Below are 23,031 nucleotides of genomic sequence, written 5' to 3' on the forward strand. Positions count from 1 at the left end.
GAAATGTTGCCAATTCCAGTGGGTGTAATAGCACCAACTTCCTCCACCCAAATAACAAATTCCTGTGTACAATTTACATATGCAATCGTTAAAAGCCTTTTTATACACGATAGAGATAATTCCTTTCCACATAATAATACACATTTCTTTTAATGTAGCAAAAATATACAATTCTGTTAAAATAGAATATTGGATAAAAAAATAAAATGCAAATAAAAAAATAAATAAATATGATATAAAAAAAATGATGTAATACTGATGAACAGAAAAAATAAACCAAAAAAGTTCAGATTGTACCAGTGGAGTATGGGTAGCCCTTCTCCCCTAATAAATTCATCATACCCATCAAACAATATAGATTCTATCAATTGGATAAGAAACAATTTAAATCAAATTCTATGTTCAAGCCAAATGGACTCATAGTATCCAGCCTATGGATCCGTTGGGTTTCATTCTGGGAGATGGCCATCTTGAGATTAGACCCTCTCCAGTTTGCCTCTACCCCATCTATTCCACAAAAGGACAACCCTTTTGGGTCTCTATTGTGATTAGACAAACTGTGGTGCCTGAAACCCTTTCTGATTTTATTGACATGTTCTCTCAACCTTGTCCCCAGCCTCCTTTTGGTTCTCCCTACATATTGGAGACCACAAGAACAGGACAAGAGATAGGCGACATATGTAGTTCCACAAGAGATGAATTTCTTGATCTCAAAAGATCTCCCATGGGAGTGAGACTTAAAATGCATAGTGTTCCTATTCCTATACTTGGAGGTTCTGCAGATTACACATTTTCCACAACTAAACAATTCTGTTTCATCTAAAAAAAGAGTCTAATGATGCGTATACACGATCAGACTATCCGGCGGACAAACCGCCGGAAAGTCTGCCAAATTTCCGAACGAGCGGACCTGCCCACATGGACTATCCTCCGTACTTTTGAAATGAACGACTTGCCCACACACAGAGGAAAGTCCGTTCATTTTGAACGCGGCTCCAGGTAGCCGGGACTAGCGAAGGAAGTCAATGTCATCGCCTTCGGCGGCGAGATTGGCGCGTCGCTGGCCCCGTCCCCTGGTATGGACTTAAAGGGGAAGCCCTATGCCGAAAAAAAAGCGTGGGGGTCCCCCCCCCCCAAGGTCCTTATAAGACCCTTATCCGAGCACACAACCCAGCCAGTCAGGAAAGGGGTGGGGACAAGCTCGCGGCCCCCCCCACCCCAAATCACCTTGTCCCCATGTTGATGAGGACAAGGGCCTCTTCCCGACAACCCTGCCCGTTGGTTGTCGGGGTCTGCGGGCGGGGGCTTATCGGAATCCGGGAGCCCCCTTTAATAAGGGGGCCCCCGGATACCGGCCCCCCACCCCATGTGAATGAGTATGGGGTACAATGTACGCCTACCCATTCACCTCATAAAAACACAACACACAAGGGTTAAAAATAATTTATTGTACAGCTCCGGGGGTCTTCTTCAGTCTTGGGTGGGTCTTCTGGCCGGACTCCTCCGCTATCTTCTGCTCTTTTGCTAGCTATTTTACTAGCGGAGGAGCCCGGCTTTCTTCTTTATCGCCACCGCCCGGGGGTCCTCTTACGACTTCAGGGGTCTTGTCCCCCTCTTCGGTTCTTCTTGCCGGGCTTCCGCTCCTTCTTCCAGCTCTTTTACTGGCGGTGGCTTGGTCTTCTGTCGCCGCTGTCTTCGCCGCCTTCCTTTCTTCTCTTGAGATGTTGACTCATCGCTGTCTCTGGCCGTAATGACAGGGACGTGTTGCGCGGCAACTTATATAGGGACAATGGGCGGGGTCATAACGGGATCGTCGGGTGATGTCCCCGCTCATTATGATGTCACAGTCCCAGCATCCTCTGGGACTGTGACATCATAATGGGCGGGGACATCACCCGCCAATGTCCCTATATAAGTTTCCGCACGCCGCGTCCCTGTCATTGCTGCCAGAGAGTGCGTCGAGTCAACATCTCAAGGAAGAAGAACAAGAAAAAGAGAAGGCGGCGGCGATAGAAGACTGGGCCACTGCTTGTAAAAGCTGGAAGAAGGCGCTGAGGCCCGACAAGAAGAACCGAAGAGGGGGACAAAACCCCTGAAGAGGGGGACAAGCCCCCCGAAGTCGGAAGACGACCCCTGGGCGGTGGCGACGAAGAAGAAAGCCGGGCTCCTCTGCTAGTAAAAGAGCTAGCAAAAGAGCAGAAGATAGCGGAGGAGTCCGGCGAGAAGACCCCCCCAAAGATGGAAGAAGACCCCCGGAGCTGTGCAATAAATTATTTTAAACCCTTGTGTGTTGTGTTTTTTCACAGGTGAATAGGTAGGGGTACATTGTACCCCATACTCATTCACATAGGGTGGAGGGCCGGGAACCGGGGCCCCCTTATTAAAGGGGGCTCCCGGGATTCCTATAAGCCCCCCGCCCACAGACCCCGACAACCAATGGCCAAGGTTGTCGGGAAAAGGCCCTTGTCCTCATCAACATGGGGACAAGGTGCTTTGGGGTGGGGGGGCCGCGCACCCCCCTTCCCCAAAGCACCCCCCATATTGAGGGCACGCAGCCTGGTACGGCTCAGGGGGGGGGCTCACTCGTCCCCACCCCCTTTCCTGACAGGCCGGGTAGCATGCTCGGATAAGGGTCCGATATGGACCTGGGGGGACCCCACGCCGTTTTTTCGGCATACCGGCTTCCCCTTTAAGTCCATACCAGTTGACGGGGCCAGCGACGTGTCAATCTCGCCACCGAAGGCGGCGACATTGACCTCCTTCGCTAGTCTCATCTATCTGGAGCCACGTTGAAAATGAACTGACTTTTTGCCATGCGGGAAAGTCCGTTCATTTCAAAAGTATGGCGGACTAGCACACAAACGGCCGTATTGACCGCTGGACTGCGAGTTTTTGAGTCAAAACTACTTTCTAAGTCCGCCGGACTCTTCCGCCAGATAGTTTGATCATGTGTACGTTGCATAAGACTTTTTGGAGGGATTCCTCCGTGGAACGCAAACCGGCCCACAGCAAACTCAAATGAGTTAATTCTGTCTCATGCTTGTTTTTGTTGGCAACAATTGGCGCTTGTGATTGTGCAATAAAATAGTTTTTTAAACAGTACTTCACTATGAGATTTAATTTGTTTTTAATCGAGCCTGGTGGTCATTTTGGTCACCCACAAAATCCAAAATCCATCATGTTTGGAGATCCTACTGAGGAGTCCCAGAGTTCCATCTGCTAATACCAGATCACAGTGTATTCGACCCCCAGACTGCAAAGCTAAGGGTCCATTGGTTCTGGGGAGTGGGGATACAAGAGGGGAGTGTGGAACATGGCACAGTTAATTTATATGAAGCACTTCAGCATGTTGCAAGAGATTGTATATCAGCAACTTTTTATCTATCTGGAACACTTTAGCACGTCGAGACTGCATTTCACTTTGACAATTCCATTTGTTGTTGTCCATCACATATCAAGAAACGCAAGCAAGGTTTTTTTTTTTTTTTTAAGAGATAGAGATTATATATATATATATATATATATATATATATATATATATATATATATACACACACACACACACACACACACACAGTATCACTCAAAAGTGAGTACACCCTCACATTCTTGTAAACATTTCATTACATCTTTTCGTGTGACAACACTGAAAAAATGCCACTTTGCTACAATGTAAAGTAGTGAGTGTACAGCTTGCATAACAGTGTAAATTTACTGCCCCCTCAAAATAACTCAACACATAACGTCTAAACTGCTGCCAACAAAAGTGGGCACACCCCTAAGTGCAAATGTCCAAATTAGGCCCAATTAGCCATTTTCCCTCCCCGGTGCCATATGACTCCTTAGTGTCACAAGGTCTCAGGTGTGAATGGGGTTACTGGTTAGTGGAAGTTTAACATGGCACCTCATGGCACCCCATTGTAAATAATTCTGAGAATCTAAGAAAAAAAATAAAAATAAAATTGTTGCTCTATATAAAGATGGCCTAGGCTATAAGAAGATTGACAAGACCCTGAAACTGAGCTGCAGCACGGTGGCCAAGACCATGCAAAGGTTTAACAGGACAGGTTCCACTTCTAAAAGGCCTTGCCATGGTCCACCAAAGAGGTTGAGTGCACGTGCTCAGCGTCATATCCAGAAGTTGTCTTTGGGAAATGGACGTATGAGTGCTGCCAGCATTGCTGCAGAGGTTTAAGGGGTGGGGGGGTCAGCCTGTCAGTGCTCAGACCATACGCCGCACACTGCATCAAAATGGTCTGCATGGCTGTCATGCCAGAAGGAAGCCTCTTCTAAAGATGATGCACAAGAAAGCCCGCAAACAGTTTGCTGAAGACAAGCAGACTAGGGACAGGGATTACTTGAACCATGTGCTGTGGTCTGATGAGACCAAGATTAAATTATTTGGTTCGGATGGTTTCAAACTTGTTTGGTGGCAACCAGGTGAGGAGTACAAAAGACAAGTTTGTCTTGCCTACAAGTCAAGCATGGTGGTGGGAGTGTCATGGTCTGGGGGTGCACGAGTGCTGTGGCACTGGGGAGCTACAGTTCATTGAGGGAACCATGAATGTCAACATGTACTGAGACATACTGAAGCAGAGCATGATCCCCTCCTTTTGGAGATTGGGCCGCAGGGCAGTATTCCAACATAATAAAAACCCCAAACACGCCTCCAAGACAACCACTGCCTTGCTAAAGTAGCTGAGGGTAAAGGTGATGGACCGATCAAGCATGTCTCCAGACCTAAACCCTATTGAGCATCTGTGGGGCATCCTCAAACAGAAGGTGTAGGAGCACAAGGTCTTTAAAATCCACCAGCTTCGTGATGTTGTCATGGAGGAGCGGAAGAGGACTCCAGTGGCAAACTGTGAAGCTCTGGTAAACTCCATACCCAAGAGGGTTAAGGCAGTGCTGGAAAATAATGTTGCCCACAAAAAATATTGATACTTTGAGCCAATTTGGCCATTTTCACTTGGGGGTGGACTCATTTTGTTGCCAGCGGTTTAGACATTAATGGCTGTGTGTTGAGTTATTTTCAGGGGTCAAAAAATTTACACTGGCATACAAGCTCTACACTCACTACTTTGCTACAATGTAAAGTGTAATTTCTTCAGTGCTGTCACAGGAAAAGATATAATAAAATATTTACAAAAATGTGAGGGGTGTACTCACTTTTGTGAGATACTATAAATACATTTATTATATCTATATTATATATTATATATATATATATATATATACACACACACATACACACACATACACACTTGCTTGATTTTTTTTTATCACATACATAATTTTTCACATTTGTATCATAGCGTGAGTATTTACTGGTTTAGTGTCACAGCCAGGAGCCCACACTTGCAATGCCGGTGCCGTGGAGAGAAGAGGGAGAGTAATAAGGCTTCGGGCGGCCACATCGCTGGACCGTGGAATAGGTGAGTGTGTATTTACTAAAAGTCAGCAGCTACACTTTTCGTAGCTGCTGGCTTTTAACAAACAGAAAAAACTGTGGAACTCCACTTTCAAGTGTATAACACTTGTTGCATAGATTCTAATACCCTTACACCACTTGCTTCTGAAGACATTGCTTTTTGATGATAAAATGCGTAGGGAGGGACTTCCGGGTAATGTCACTTCTGCTGTTTGGAATGCATGGCAGCCATCTCGGTGCATCTGATGCTTCCTAGTTTACATGCATGGCGGTTTTGATCCCTTTTAACTGATGAATGTGAAATACTTTGAAGGTTTTTTTGTTATAAATATACATACAGCGGGTAAAAGAAGCATTAAAGCACAGCGCCATTTTTTTTAGATAAATATATTTCTGGAGGTGCTATTGACATGAAATGTTCACCACATCAGTAACAATCCATGCATTCAAAGAAACCAAAACAAATACGTTCAGAAATTAAGTTATGTGTAATAAAATGGAATGACACAGGGAAAAAGGTATTGAACACATGAAAGGGAGATGCAAAAAGACATGTACAGCCAAGATACCAGCTGAATTCTATCAGTAATTAGAAAGCAGTCCTGGCTCTTGTCAGTGCAAATCAATATCAGCTGATTCAATCTCAACGGATAGCCTATAAAAAGGTGTCTCATTACCAAGGTGTCACAAGAAACGTCTTATGATGAGTAAAAGCAAAAAACTCTCTCAATACCTTTGCAACCTTATTGTGGCAAAACATACTGATGGCATTGGTTGCAGAGGATTTCAAAACTTCTGAATGTTCCAGTGAGCACTATTGGGGCAATAACCTGCAAGTGGGAAAAAAAAAACTTCTTACCATAAACTAGCCAGGGCCAAGTGGTCCTTGCAAGATTTCTGACAGAGGAGTGAAAAGAATTAATCGGAAGAGTTGTCCAAGAGCCAAGGACCACTCATGGAGAGCATCAGAAAGACCTGGAATTAGCAGGTACAATAGTTTCAAAGAATGCAATAAGTAATGTACTCAGCCACCATGGCCTGTATGCACACTCACTATGCAAGATTCCATTGCTGAAGTAAAAGCATGTTGAAGCCTGTTTAAAGTTTGCTGCACAACATTTAGACAAGCCTGTGAAATACTGGGAGACTATAATCTGGTCAGATGACACCAAAATTTAACTTGTTGCATGCCAGAATACACACCATGTTTGCAGGTCAAATGGCACTGCACATCACCTCAAAAACACCATACCAACAATGAAGTTTGAAGGTGGGAACATCAAGGTGTGGGGTTGTTTTTCAGCATACAGTACTGGCAAACTTCATGTCATTGAAAGAAGGATGAATGGAAAAATGTACCAAGACATCCTTGGTAAAAATCACCTGCCATCTATCAGGATGATGAAGATGAAATTAGGGTGAACGTTTTAGCAAGACAATGATCCTAAACGCAAAGCCAACTGGTTTCAAAGAAAGAAAATAAAGCTGCTAGAATAGACCAGCCAATCACCTGACTTGTATCCAATAGAAAATCAATGGAAAGAACTAAAGATCAGAATCCACAGAAGAGGCCCATTGAACCTTCAATATTTGAAGACTGTGTGGAAGAATGGGCCAAAATCATACCGGAGTAACGCATGCGACTACTTTCTCAATACAGGAGGCGTCTTGAAGTTGTCACTACCGGCAAAGGATTTTGTACTAAGTATTAAATAAATTTCAGTTAGTGTGTTTAATACTTTTAAGCTGCGTCATTCCATTTTATTACACATAACTTAATTTCTGTACTTATTTGTTTTGGTTTTCTTGTATGTATGGATTGCATGGGTTGTTACCAACAAGTGGTGAAAATGTAAAGTCAATAGCACCTTTAGAAATATATTTACCTAGAAAAAAATGTTACCAGCTGTATATGAGGCTCTCCTCTCTTCCTTTATGGCTTGACTTGAGGCATTCTCTGAGCTTATGAAGGGAATTTTAGAGGACTGTACTAAGGCTGGATGGTGATCCTAAGGCTCGGTTCACACAGCGGGCGGCACGACTTGCAGCGCCGCGACCTGCACACGATCAGCGGCGACTTGCAAAACGACTTCTGTATAGAAGTCAATGCAAGTCGCCCGAAGTCGCCGCAAAAGTAGTACAGGAACCTTTTTTCTAAGTCGGAGCGACTTGAGTCGCTCCTATTAGAACGGTTCCATAGTACAGAACGGAGCGCGACTTGTCAGACGGCGAAGTCGCCTGGACAAGTCGCCCCTGTGTGAACCGAGCCTTATAAAAAGCGGCCATTGGAGGAACGCCATCATAGAACACTTTATTTGTGGCACTTTTTCGCACCTTGAGTGTACTTCTGTTTGCAGTGACACTGAGCACTCTTACCACAAATTTGGATGGACTGTTCACTTATATGTTGTACACTACTGTGATTGGAAGGGGTGTTAGGCAGCACTGCACCCATACACAGTGGTTAAGGGGTATTATAACCGTTCTGAGAATGGCTTTCATTTCTCCTTTCACTGAAGGCCCCTACTTGCATCTTTATTGTACATCACAGGCCTTTACACCCTATTCCCAGTCAATCCCTATGGGAAAACAGTTTTAAGGGTAAAATGAAGGCTAAGATTATGTTCCTAATTCTGGAGATGCCAGTCGCAGAACAATCAAGCAGGTCAAGAAAGCCAAAGTGAAAGCAGAACTCCTGATATGCATTACTTGTCCATCATCAGTGACTTAGGCCCCTTTCACATGGGGCGGATCAGTAATGATCCGCCCCATGATAATCCGCTCACTCAGCGGGGATCGCTCCGTTGTCCAGGGCGGTGGACAGGGCGGTCTCCGCACACTGTGCAGGGACCGCCCTGTCAGCTCTCCGCTCTCCTCTATGGGGGATCGGATGAGCACGGGCCGTCTGTCCGTGTTCATCCGATCCGCTCTGCAGACGGATAGAAAAATAGGATTTTCCTCCGTCTGCAGAATCGGACAGTTGCGGAGGCGGACAATAGCGGGTGTCTGCGGATGTTCATCCGCAGACACTCGCTATCCCATAGGGATGCATGTATGTCCGTATTTCATCTGCAAATGGATGGATGAAATACGGACATACTGTCCGCATGTGTAAAAGGGGCCTTAAAGTTTGGAAACGTTTTGGTCAAATTGACAGTCAGGCAACTAGCATTTTGTCAGTAATCAGCAGTGGAAGTTCACACAATTCTCAGGTCAGGTTTTCTGTTAAAGTGGACCTGATGTCAACTATATACTTTAGGTTCTCCCCTTCCCTTTGCTGCTTACTAGGACAATATCAGTAAAAGCGTAGTCATTTTTACCTGTTAGAGTGGACTCCCTCTGCCTTAGCAGCCAGCGTTTTTTTTTTTTTTATACGGAACCTGCTACCAGCTGCAAGCTAGAGCCAGAAGCAGTGGGCCAGTCATCGTAACCAGATCGAGTTTTGGAGCTAATCTTACATTGAGATTTCTATAGGAAGAAGCAGTAGATGGAAAAGGAACTTAAAAAAGGAAGAAAAAAAGTGAACATCACCACAGTGGGCTTTTGTCACAATGTGCATGCACCAGGGAGGCAATTCATTCCGGGACTCAAGGCATGCCGAGTTTGTACATTGAGTTACTCATGTGAAAACAGAAAAAAGTGCTTTAAAAGCAGACAAAATCTAAGGGGTATCTTCTGTAATTATAGCCTATCTGCTAGCAAACCTTAAGGGGTATCTTCTGTAATTATAGCCCATCTGCTAGCAGACTTTTTTTTTTCTTCTTTAAATATACTATATGCCTTTAGGTCAGCTTTAAACCAGCAAACAAAATCCTACCACGCTAGGTCAGCTTTAAACTGGCAAAAAAATCCTACCACTCTCAATCATGCCCCCTCTCATCCAACCTTTCTTTGAAAGTAAAATATATTTTAAGTGTGAAGGACTTACAACCATGTTTTTAATGCTGCATTATGATTGTATAAAAAGTCTCAAAATATAAATAAAGTGGGGCAGCAATAGTTTCTATTTAGACAAAAAAGGTAATTCATGGTACTTGGTGTTACAAGCTTGCTACAGGCAAAATTCCTGTTGAATAACCATTATGGTTATTCAACATTTTTCCAAGCAAAAAAATTCAAATGTTCAAAAAGGTTTAATATTGCTACAAGAAAAACATACATCTACTAAGCATAAAAATAAACAGTTTACCCAAACGAGTGTAACACAGGAAAAAACTATTATATCTTGGAAGCATATTCTAATTTTGAAACAAATCACCTGGAGTAAGTGTTCCCGCCTGCTTGAATAAGAGTTGGCATTGCAGCTATGAACAGGCTTAGCTGGACATCCTGCATTACAAGCATGCCAAGTAGTACACTGCTATAATCAATGTCGCCTGCAGAGAGATAAAAATGGTTTAAAGTTTAAAGCATTTAATACTGATCTTTTCCAAAAGTCAATATATAAGCCAAAGTCTGAAATTATTTTTTTAAATGTTTTTTTCTGCCTGTTAACTGGATTTCAATGGTTTAATCTGAGCCAATTTTCACAAAGAAATGTCAGAAGAACGTAGTTAACATGACTGTCGGCATCAATTTTCCACTCTGATCCTGAAGTAATCTATTTATTATTTAGTAAAGCTCAGGCTGGGAGAGGAAGAACCAGTACAATATTCTCCAGTACCAACAAGGTAGCAAACAGCTGAATGACAGATAAGCTCATCAGTCTGCTGCTTCTCTTTCATGGTATAGTCACTGGCTGGGAGAGGGACAAGATATGCAAGTGTTACTGCAGCAGAGAAAAATCAGGTTTAATGCCCCGCCAGACAGGGCTGTGCTGTGTAAATCAATTGATGCAGTATACAAAACCCTTCAAAGGGTAAAATGGTTTGCTTATGTTTTCAATATGTAAATTGGACTGCTTATTTGTAGGAAGTCATGTTAATTTAGGGGTTACATTTTAAGATTCAGTTGAGGACAATGTTAGGTGTCAGGTATAGTCTAAGGGCCAGGGTAAATTTAGGGATTGTGGAATGCATGAATAAACTATTTTATACTTGTCAACCTTGCAGCAGGTTCCAGGATGGTGAAATCCATTTTAGGATGATCTGTTTTCGTGCAGAAATAAATGTCAATATGAACGGTGTCTTCTTACCATCTTTATCACCACGAGACCCACCCGCAAGAAATCTGGATACCAAGGGTGTGCTTGACAGAGACAAACAAGTTGATATGAAGACACTTTGTGTAGGTCTGATTTGCAGGAAGTGGCCCCAAAGCAAACCAAATGCAATCATCAGAACAGTCATGAAGCATGGTCCTTGCACAGCGATTTTCCATACCTGCAGGATGACAAAAATGTTTAGTCTCATTTTGGTTAACCCAGATGAAACAGCAATATTGTAAATCTCAGATCCAAATTCTTTCTACTCATGCTACCATCAAAGTTTTAGTCAAGATTAGCTAGTAATAGTCAGCAAAAATGTTTTTCTTATAACTAATTGGTACATGCAGACATAGAAGTCAAAAACAGCAGTCTTCTTCTACTACCTTGAGGGCCGCTTATTCAATTTCACACTGCAATGCAGTCCCGAGCTGCAATACAATGTGGATATGCTGCATTTTATGGCAGTGCACAGGATCAGAATAAATAACAAGCATTAAATAAGCAAATACACATTTAATCTTATTATATTATATATTTTTATTTCAGTAAAGAGTCTAGCAAGGCATTAGCTCAAACTGATATTTACACACACAAGTTCAGAAGACAGACATGTGCTTTAGAAGTCTACTCTGGCAGAGGCTTCATAGTCGGACCAATTGAGCCTCAAGACAGTCAACCTATACCAGGGGGAGGGGGGGTCAGAGGACACTGCTATGAGGAAAAAGGGGGGGGGGGGGGGGCGCACAGAGGACACTACTGTGTGTGATGTGAAGGGTGGATTAGACTTCTATTGGGGGGGGGGGGGCAGAGGACACTGCTAAGGACAAAAGCACCCCTATAGCAGTGTCCTCTACCACCCTTCACATAACCAAACCCCCCCCCCAGTATTGTCCTCTTCTCCCCCCAATAGCAGTGTCCTCTACTGCCCTTTACATTCCCTATAACGGGGGCCTCTGACCCCTCCCCACTCCCCCCCCCCCCCAATGGCCAGGTATTGTAAAAATCCGAATTCCCCAGCTAGTGGCAGGGGATCTGGACTTTACAGGCAGTAAAAGCTGAATCCTCAGCCACTTGCCACCCTCCATCCAGAACTTTGCTGCATTCCGCTCCCTCCTCTGTGTACACAGGTGCTTATTTATGGTGGGTAATGTTAAAGAAGCAGAGGACATGGATATTGGGGGGGGGGAGCGATGTGATAAGTGGTGGAGGACATTGCAATGGGGGGGCAGAGGAACCCACTGTGTGGGGGTGGGGGTGATGAGAAGGGGGACAGAGCCACCCCCATAGCAGTGTCCTCTACCACCCTACACATCGACCCACACAGTAATGTCCTCTTCTCCCCCCATAGCAGTGTCCTCTACCGTCCTTTACATGGCAAGCTCCCCCCCGCCGCAGTGTCCTCTGCCCCTCTCTTCAATCCTATAGACATGTATTTTACAAATCTGAATTCCCAACAAGTGGCTAGGGATTCAACATTTTATAGACGGTAAAATCCAAATCCCCAGCCGCTTGCTGGGAATTCTGATTTTTCTTCTGGCGATCCACTTTATTTTCCTCCTGCAGCAGCTGAAAGCCAGCTTCTCCTCCTCTCCCCTCCCACCAACATACAGCTGCTGCAGGAGAAAAATCCAGGGGATTGATTCCAGTAAATGCCTCTCCCGCTGCCCCTCCTGTCCTTGTTCTTTTTTTCTGCTTCCAGGACCCCCATGTGTTCCGCTTTCACTAAAGCTTCTAAAAAAAACAAGGCTTCTAAAAAAAAAATACACCATTTACTGCCCCACTGACACCAACCTCTGTCCTACTGACGGACACCATCCACTTTAAAAGTTAGACTAAAAATGTATTTTTTGTGACGTGTTTTATTATATTTTTCTAAGTTTTCCCATACTATTTTGTTAGACCTTGCCAGTCAAGTTCTTTAAAAAGAAATGGGGCTGAACCCTGGTGATCTTTGATCTCTTTTAATGTTGTTCAGGTAGAACTCTGCCTGTCAAAGGTTGCCTGCCCCTGACCTATACAATATCATGTCCTAAATGTTTGCTTGTCAAACAAAGATTGTATGCAAGCAACAAAAACACACATAAAATAGAAGTGTTAAAAATAAACCTAAAAAAACAAAAAACAAAAAAACTGTAGTCTGTTGTACCTGTGAAGAAGCAGAGGTGAATGGACCAAAGTGAGAAAAAAGAATATTTCCAGAAAGCTGCAGAACCTGAACTTTACAGACATGTGTCCATCTCTATGATGATTAATTACATGTGAATTCATATTCTCAAAAATTCCTAACATAATAAAGTAGCTGTGCTATCATTACAGTCAGTGAACTAAGCAGCTGAGCCAGTAGTAAAAAGTGGTCTGCATTCCACCAGCTTCATAAATCAATGTATTAACATGTTAGTAGATACAAAATGCTAACATTAAAAACATGAATCAACTGCAATAGCTTATGAAAATTCCTTAAATCGTACCTTGTGACCACCAAAGAAATGGTCCACAGTTTATGGTTATTAAATATTCTGGGCGTATAAGTATAAGAAGAGCACTAAAGCACATGCTTAGTATACTTTGCAGAGATTCAACAAGCTGTCTTTTCTTCTGGTGATACAATGCCAATTTCAAAAAAGTTGGGACGCTGTGTAAAATCTACATAAAAACACAAGGCAATGATTTGCAAATCTCAAAGACCCATATTTTATTCACAATATCTCTTGAATAAAATAGCGGTTTATCAGATTTACAAATCATTTCCTTCTGTTTTATGTAGATTTTATTATTATTATTATTATTGTAGATTTTACATAGCATTCTAACTTTATTGAAATAGGGGTTGTAGATCTTTTTTTTTAATATGATACAGAAAAAAACTCCCCAAAACTGTGTAGAAAAAAAGTGAAAAAATAAATAAACCAGCAAATAAGGGGATTAAAATTAAAGTGAGCCTTGTGTATTTAAGACATAAAGTGGATGTAAACCCAGTGAAGTGAACAGCCTGAGATGATACACAGGGATGAATCTCCCTACATAAGTTTTACATGTATATTTGCTGTCTTTAACTAGCTATATTCTTTAGAATTCTTACATCATGTTAGAATTTTCACTTCCTTGTTCCCAGCAGTAGGAATGTATTCTTGGCTTGACAGCAGATTTGAGGAAAGACACATACCCCCTTCTCCAAAAAGGCTGAAGAACAAAGATACTTTAAGACCCCTTTCACACTGGGGCGCTTTGCAGGCACTACAGTGCTATAAATAGGACCTGCAAAGCACCCTGAAAGAGCTGCTGCTGTCTCTCCAATGTAAAAGCGCCGAAGGCTTTCACACTGGAGCGGTGTGTTAGCAGGACGCAAAAAAAAGTCCTGCTAGCAGCATCTTTGGAGCGGTGTATACACTGCTCCTGCCCATTTTAATCAATGGAGCAGCGCGGCTATACCGCCGGCATTTCGTTGATGTAGTAGCACTTTGCAGTGGTTTTAACCCTTTCTTGGCCGCTAGCGGCAGAATAGCACCGCAAATTGACGGTAAAGCGCCACTAAAAATATCAGAGCTTTACCACCAACGCACCCACCGCTCCAGTGTGAAAGGGGCCTTAGAGCTGTGCTGTGACAGGACAAGCTCTCTACTAATCTATTTATAGCAACCTTCCACAACACACACTTTCAGCTGCTTTTATCTCCCATCTGAAAACTTGTCAGAAGTTCTCATGCTCATAACAGAGGAACGGAACTGCAGAAACACATGGGACTTTGGAGAGCGATAAGAAACACTGCAGATATATGTGCATAGATCGAATTTCATGAATTGGGTTCACATCTACTTTAACAACTTGACAACGTAAGCATTTAGAATAGAACTTTAATTTAAAAAAAATTGTGAATAGGTAGATTTTTAATGTAAACGAGACATACTATGTCTCTTCTACATTAGAGTTTCTTACCCGTCTGTCCACAATGTAAACTGAGCTGCACTCGCTCAGTTCAGTGTACAAGTTTAGCATCTGCCTGGACAGACTCACACACATTTGTAGTTCCGCTTTAAAAGGAGGTCTTGTCTATTAAGGACCCAACACATACAAGCAAATGCATATCAGAGAAATAATTTAGCAAAGTCATAAAAATGCATGTCGATTCTGCCACTAATCCAGTGAGCATTTAACTTTCTGTGCACTCTGCATTTGCTGCACAAAGATCTGAAACACTGGGGTTGATTTACTAAAACTGGAGAGTGCAAAATCTGGTACAGCTCCGCATAGAAACCAATCAGCTTCCAGGTTTTCTTTTTTGTGGTCAAAGCTTAATTGAACAAGTGGAAGTTAGATGCGGATTGGCAACCATGCACAGCTGCACCGGATTTTGCACTCTCCAGTTTTACTAAATTAACCCTACATCAATTAGCCTGCCCAATTTAGATCTGTGCATTACAGAACACTTCATTCTTATGTTATGGAGTTGAGGAGAGCGGGTGGTCTTCGGCTGTCACACTTCCTGTTCTACTGTGACAACACTGCTCCTCCACAGATACAGTACAGTGAGTAAGTCTCACTCTAGAAGAGGAAACACTACTAGCAGGATTATCAGCTGAAAATGAAGAGGAAAATTTCCGGAAAAAAATTAAAAACGCAGCCACAAGATCTTAGGACTTTTAAAGGCTGTTTTGGGTTAAAACTTTTCTTTTTTTTATATCAATAATGGAATATCATTGCAAAAATTACAATATCATAACAAGGACAGAGGTAAATTAAATCACCACAGAAAGAGGTAAACATGTTGTACAGAAGAATGTAGCATCTCAAATTTGCTTGATACTTGCTAGTGTCTGTAAATAAAATAATGTGTGTGTGTGTGTGTGTGTGTGTGTGTGTGTGTGTGTGTGTGTGTGTGTGTGTGTGTGTGTGTGTGTGTGTGTGTGTGTCAGTCAATCTGAGAAAGAAAAGATGATTTTCTCACATATTAAATATACTATGAAATTTAGCCTTTGGAAAGGTTACTAAAACATGTGAGATACTACTCAATGACAACAACATTGTGCCTACCAGGCAAATACTTTCCATAAAGTATTCTGAACCTTTTTGTGCATGTTATAGCAGTATGTTATACGTTTCTGAGCTTTAGATTACTAGATAAAAAGAAAGGTAATCAGAAAGAATTAGACAGGTGACACATACCTTTCTCAGTCTTTCTGGAGAGAACTCTAATCCAACAAGAAAAAGGGTGAAAAAGACACCAAACTCGCCGAGAGTTTCCACTTGAACAATAGACTGAGAAGAGAAAAAACACAAATTGCTCTTCAATTCCACATAAGCATTTGCTTACATTTCAATGTGTATATCTGTCTATCTATCCATCTTTTTCTTCCTCACTTATACATAAAAACAGTACCATCAACTTATATGTCAAAACTATTTTTCAGGTTTTGAATATTGATCAAAAAAAAAAAGGCACGTAACAGTTGTGGCCCCTCAACATATTACATACAGAATGTAAGTTAAAGGAAAAGTATGATCAAAGCTTTTTTTGGCCAGACTTCTCTTCTGGATCACAGGAATGCACTTATTTATGCACTCCTGTGACCCAGATTAAGCAGAGCCTTCGTACAGGCTGACGTCACAGAGACTGACCAGGCTCTGCAGGGATTCCGACAACAATGTCAGGACACACCCAGATGCTTGGCCGGCTGCTCCCACCCTCTCCACAGCCTGATGCTCCAGTGAACGTTGAAGGGGCGGAGCAGAAAGCTGTTGACTGACACTCACCACTCTCTGCTCACTAAAGACCAAGAACTTGGGGAGCATATGACTTGAGTTGATGGGGATGCTACAGTCACATAGGTGAGTATAATAGATTTTTTTTTAAACCTGCACTTCTCTTTTAAAATCATGTAAGCACAGAGAATTAAAAGATTTTTTTTCTTTAAAAGATAATAGAATATAACACCAATCATCAATACATGTTACACGCTTTAAGTGCCAAATCAAGAGCCACTTTACGAAAGTCACCATAACTACAGTACTAGGAATCCACAGATCCCAATTTGTTTCACATATTGCTTCCTCAGATGTAAGGTGATAAAGTTTTGCTGTAGAAAGGATAATTGGTGGTGTTAAAACTCCATATATAGGTATGGGGCATGAATGTCACATATCTAGTGGGCACCAGCAAGAAAGGAGCAGAACGCAAGCCACAAAAGTAAGGATACAACCACCAAGTGTATAATTTGTCACAAGAGCAGATGGATGGCAGCACTCCTGATCTAAATAGGCTAGGTCAGTTCAGCCATGCACCATCAGAAAAATCTAATCCAGTGACATCAGGACTGGCAACTGTGTCCATATATAAAACAATATGTGGTCTGTGGGGGGGGGAGGGGGGGTCCCGTTATATAGTTATTCTAGTTGAGAAGAGACACAAATCCATCTGGTTCAACCAATTAAACAACACACCCAAATATAGAAAACATGTGATCAAAGAGGAAGGCAAAAAAACAATAAATCATGATCCAATTTGCTCCAGATGTAGAGTGACCCTCTTTCCTTTGTGATTACTTTAAAGTGAATAACTTTAAACAAAGTTCAGTATTAGGACTACTTATGTGTTTACACATGGGGTGCTATTTCCCCTTAATCTCCTCTTCTCAGAAGAAAAGAAATCGATTTCAGCTAATGTCCTGATCCCCTGATGAAGTCACGTGACTGACGAACACGCGCCGGAAAAACAAGATAACGGAAGTGACGTATACGAGCTCGCCGCTCGTCCTTGTTCTCTGCTTAGTTACTTGTTTTTAAAATGTGAGTACCCTCTTTTTATGCTGCATTAATAAAAACAAGTCTTAAACAATACTGCACTATCAAGCATCCCTCTTGCCTTTTGCAAGGTACATCTACTGCATTTTATGAGAAAAGAGAGACTGCATATACGTTTCAAGTGCATCTAATGAAATCGTCCTGGGGACAACCGGCTTGAGGACACACAAGGGTTTAAAAAACCTTTGTCTATGCTGTAACCTTACAGCAGTAAGGTAAGGGGACACTCATCTACTTAATGAATGGAGTAAAGGAAAAGAGAATCACCCCTTCTCCATTAGCGCACTACCTAGGATCACTAGCACTTTACCTGGGATTCCTTTGGTCATTTGAAGTTTGCACAATTTCCTTATATTGATTGCACAGACACTTTGTGTATTGCATTTATTGTGAAGTTTACACATTGTTTGCAGTGGTTGCACGGACATTATTTGTATTTGGCACTTGCACTTTTTATCTAATTTTCTTGGATCATCACACGATATGCACTTTATATGGCAATAGCCTGTATGGACATTTTTTTAAGCTGTTAAAGTTTTTTCTTTTTGTAGTTCCGTATGAATATTCACTGATATATTTTACACTAAATTCAGTCAAATTTTTAAATTAGAAGGAGTTTATATACAAGGATAGAGTGTGATTGGAATACTGTTTATAGTACACTCACGGGATTATGGCACAATGACCTGAAATAGCCTCAATCTTGTATTACCATATATACCCCTCCTTTTTTTTTTTCTCCCTTTTCCCCCTTTCCCTCTTTCCCTTCCTCCTCCTCTAATCTTACCAATTTCCCTTCCCTCTTGCCTCTTCTCCCCTCTCTTACATTGCACAGCACTACCTCATGCAAATACTTATTTTTGATTTTGGGTTTGAATAATCTTTTTTAGTGCATGCAGCAATACTTCCCCCCTACTTATCTAATTGGCTGGCGCAGAGATACCCTTATCTATCTTCCATTTCAGCTAATGTTTCCTCATAGCTGTTATATGTCTTGTTTTGACCTATTCAATTTTGGGGATGTGGTGTGATCCTCATGGAGACCATTTTCTGCATAAAGACAGGAAAGATTAGAACAGTTATCAGACTTTTATTGCGGTGTCCATGATGGGGAGATCTAACCTCACTATATATAGTGGTGAAAACTTAATACAAAATAAATTAAGAGGGAGTTCAAACATTTAACAGTTGTCGCTGTACTATAAAGTGGAATTTTCAAATGAGGGTGTATTTTCCAGTGGCAACTGTCAGAGGTGGGGGGGGGGGTCTTCCCATCTACTCTTCCCTACTTACTGTATTGTCTCTGGGGAAAGGAAGAGCAGAAAAAATCACCCCAAGGAGACAAAAATCATCACAGATGTTCTAACTGCTTCCATTTTATTCAAAGCGTAGAAAACAAGTTACACACTGCTGCTGTCAAACGCCTTTTTACAGGTGTTTGACGTTTTTATGTTTCTGCCTCTGCACACATAGGCTTTTAGAGGAGTTAAGAGGCAGGGGCATTTAGGGGCAGATATCTGAAGGCAAAAGATTGCATTCAGGGGAGAAATGTTTGAGCAGAAAAAAAACCTGATGCGCTTGAACGTGTGTAAACGCTACATACATTTAGCGCTTAAGTGTTTATTCCTTTTAACAGGCAGAATAAGTTAATAATATTAATATTCTGACCAATTAATGAATAAAACATCCAAGCGCTTGACGTAGTTGAAAGTTTCTAAAAGCACTTGAAAAACAAGGTTTTAAAGCTGCTTTTCTCCTGTTGGCAAAAAAAAGCTCCTGTCAGGAGAAAAGCGCTCAAAGGAGTCTAGTGTTCTTGAGGAATAACATACTCTACAGCATTCTAAGCTGAGACCACATTTCAAGTGGTTAGCACTTCTGCTTGGCAGCACTAGGGTATTCAGTTCAAATGCCTATCATGGCAATACCTGCCTGGAGTTTGCATTAATTTGAGTTTGCATTAAATTGCCTCCTGTCTAAATTGGTCCTCACACAGTGGGGAAAATAATTATTTGATTCCTTGCATATTTTGTAAGTTTGCCCACTTACAAAGAAATTAAGGGTCTATATTTTTTATCAGAGGTGTACTTTAAATGATAGAGAAAGAATATCAACCAAAAATCCAGAAAAAATATGATACAAATGTTATACATTGAGTTGCAGTTCGGTGAGTAAAATAAGTATTTCATCCCCAAGCAAAACATGACTTGGTACTTGGTGGAGAAACCCTTGCTCGCAAACACAGAGGCAAGAGGTTTCTTGTAGTTGGGTACCAGGTTTGCACACATCTCAGGAGGGATTTTAGTCTACTATTCTTTACAGATCTTGCCTAAATCAATAAGGTTTCTTAGGTGTCTCTTGGCAACTCAACGTTTCAGTTCCCTCCATACATTTTCTATAGGATTAAGGTTTGAAGACTGGCAAGGCCACTCCATGCCCTGAAAGTGTAAGTCCATGCAAAAACTAAAATCCCTGCATCTATAGACACCACAGATCTAACACTAACCTCTCTATCCCTGTAAAGAAAAAATTTGTATACATACTAATACTTACTTTTTGGAAGCCGATCTGAACCGATCTCCAGCGGCGGAAGCTCTGCAGAGGACACGGCTGTGAAATGAATGGGAAGGGACGTCCCCCATAGAGTTCCTATGGGGCTTCCATTGTCATCTGTCTCCTCTACATCCACCTCTACAGTGAAGCCACGGCTGACAGCTCAGCATGGGATCCGGTCGGAGCGGGTCAGATCGGCTTCCAAAAAGGTACGTATACCAATTTTTTTCCTCCACAGGGATAGAGAGTAGAGCTGCACGATTCTGGCTAAAATGAGAATCACGATTTTTTTTGCTTAGAAGATAGATCCCAATTCTCTCACGATTCTCACGGCGTAGCATCATCTTTCACATTAAAACAAAAACATTTTGCTAACTTTACTGTTTTTTTTTTATTTTTTTATTATTGAAGTGTATTTTTTCCCAAACAATTGCATTTGAAAGACTTCTGGGAAAACACAGTGTGACATAAAATATTGCAGCAATTGCCATTTTATTCCCTAGGGTCTCTGCTAAAATTATATATATATATATATATATATATATATATATATATATATATATATATATATATATATATATATATATATTTTTTTTTTTTTTTTTTATTATTAATTAATGTTTGGGGGTTCCAAGTAATTTTCTAGCAAAAAAATATTGATTTTAACTTAAGAAAGAAGTGTCAGAAAAAGATTTAGACTTTAAGTGGTTAAACTTCCTGCATTTACATTGCCCGGGATGCTTTATTTTGACAGCTGTGTGAGCAGATAATCTCTCCACTTGTTTATATGAAAGAATCGCCTATTCTCAGTGGGAGAGATCAGAGGAGAGAATCGAGATTGTGTTTTTTTAACGATTAATCGTGCAGCTCTAATAGAGAGGTTCGTTTTAGATCCTCAGTGTCCTATCTGTGGGAAGAAGGTTCTCATTCAAGATTTTACAATACATGGCCCCTTAATGTGGCAAAGAAAGTCGGCCTGTACCTTTGGCAGAGAAACAGCTCCAAAGCATATTTCAAGCTCCATGCTCGACTGTAGGGATGGTGTTCTTGGGGTCATAGTCAGCACTTTTCTTTCTCTTTTCTTCCAGTGAGTCGAGTTAATGACAAAGAGCTAAATTTTGGTCTCATCTGACCACAGCACTTTTTGCCAAGCCTTCTCTGAATCAATTAGATGTTCACTGGCACACTTCAGATGGGCCTGTACATTTGCCCTCTTGAGGAGGGGGACCATGCGGGCACTGCGGGATGTCAATCTATGGTGGGGTATTGTTTTACCAATAGTTTGTTTGGTGACTGTGGTCCCAACTGCCTCTAGATCATTCAAAAGCTTCTCCCGTGTAGTTCTGGGCTGATCCCTCACTTTGCTCATGATCATCCTTACCTCACGAGGCAAAGCCTTAAATGGAGCTTCAGACCGAGAGCGATTAATGGTTATTCTGTATTACTTCTATTTACGAATAATCGCTCCAACAGTTGTCGCCTTCTCGCCAAGCCCAATGCTGGAGGTCTTGTAACCCATTCCAGCCTTGTGCAGGTCTACAAACTTATCACTGACGTCCTTTGGCAGCTCTTCTGTCTTGCCCATGCTGGTGAGCTTTGAATGGAATAAAGAGATTCTGTGGACAGGTGTCTTTTATACACATAACGAGTTGTCGTTAGGAGCACCTTCTTAAAGGAGAAGTCCAGCCTAAACTCATTTGGCTGGGCTTCTCCTATGGGTCACGTTTTGCACTCCTGTGACTAAAGTCCGCTCTCTGCTGATGTCACAGAAATCAGTCCAGGCCCCGTGTCATTATGACAATGGAAGTCAGGATCTGCCAGGTGCCTGGACTGACACCCGTCTCTGCCTCTTAGCGAGCCGCTGAGAGGCTGAGACAGCCGCTCCCTGCACCTCAATCGCTCGGTTCTCAGTGTAGAGGTGCCGAGGGGACAGATTCAGCATCCACCCAAGTAAGATGGGGGAAAACCCCCAAAACCCATACTTCTCTTTTAAATTGACAGGACTAATCGGTGTACATGAGCACATAATGTATCCAGATTGTGGGAGCCAGAATTATTGTTAGTTGGTAGAGGATCAAATACTTATTATACTCACTGAACTGCAACTCATTTTATAACATTTGTACCCTGTGTTTTGTGGATTTTTGGGTTGATATTCTGTCTCTAGCATTTAAAAATCAACCTATGATACAAAAATTATAGACCCTTCATTTCTTTGTAAGTGAGAAAACTTGCAAAATCTGCATGGGATCAAAAAATTATTTTTGCCACGGTATGTGTATGTATTAATGGGAGTTAAGGACCTTAGAATGTAAGCTCCTTGAGGACAGGAACTGATGTGAATGTACAACATATATGTAAAGTGCTGTGTAAATTGTCGGCCCTATATAAGTATCTGTAATAAATAAATAAATTGAGCTAATGTTTTACATTATCTAATGTCGGCACAATGTACGCTTTTAACTAATAAGTAATAAACCAGTAAATAAAAAGAGAAGGAAACCTGTGACAGAGGAAACATAGGCATCCCTTGGCTAATCATGCTGATGCATACATTGCATAAGTAGGATTAGAAAATAATTCTCGTATGACACACAAAAAGAAGAGCTGTAATATAGTGTGATGCAATAGTATAGAATGGTTTTATACCAAGGCTGCCCTCTAGCAGCTAAACATTGAATCTATATAAATAAGGTAGGGCCTATATATGTTATATTAGCTAATAGGTTTAGCAAGGATAAAGATACAATGACAATAACTTTGAAAATCAAGCCACTGTCAAATATATGTTAAAATAAAATCAGAAAAACGTGATAAATAATAATAAAACAAGTGAAAGTCAGTTGATGTGGATTAAACAGTTATTGAATACTTTTTTGTAGAAAATAAAATGAAGCAATACTATCAAATGTGTAAATTTTTACAAATTAAGTAATTTGGGAGAGGCTATATTTTCTGCTTTGTAGTTTCATTGTAGAATGTTTAATGTAAGAAAATAGGATTTTTGTACTTCTGTAAAAAAAAAAAAAAAAAAAAAATGTTATGCAGTTCATTGGGGGACAGAGGAATGCAGAGCCTCTTGGGGTATACAGCTGTCTCCAAGAGAATT

General features: G+C 41.5%; 1 protein-coding gene across 5 annotated transcripts in view; it reads right to left on the reverse strand.

The window, feature by feature from the left end:
- The window catches only part of SLC9D1 (solute carrier family 9 member D1), a 109,190-nt gene that overhangs the window by 29,131 nt on the left and 57,028 nt on the right, over positions 1 to 23,031 (reverse strand). For all 5 annotated transcript variants that reach the window (XM_077482839.1, XM_077482840.1, XM_077482835.1 and 2 more), the window contains exons 6-8: positions 15,738 to 15,830; positions 10,566 to 10,752; positions 9,690 to 9,807 (exon numbers count right to left, since the gene is read on the reverse strand). In XM_077482839.1, the coding sequence (XP_077338965.1) occupies positions 9,690 to 9,807; positions 10,566 to 10,752; positions 15,738 to 15,830 (398 nt within the window). The remainder of the gene's footprint in view (positions 1 to 9,689; positions 9,808 to 10,565; positions 10,753 to 15,737; positions 15,831 to 23,031) is intronic.

The sequence above is a fragment of the Lithobates pipiens genome, unplaced genomic scaffold, assembly GCF_037356315.1.
Source record: "Lithobates pipiens isolate NorthernLeopardFrog02 unplaced genomic scaffold, aLitPip1_a1.2 Scaffold_16, whole genome shotgun sequence".
In the NCBI taxonomy this organism is placed as follows: domain Eukaryota; kingdom Metazoa; phylum Chordata; class Amphibia; order Anura; family Ranidae; genus Lithobates; species Lithobates pipiens.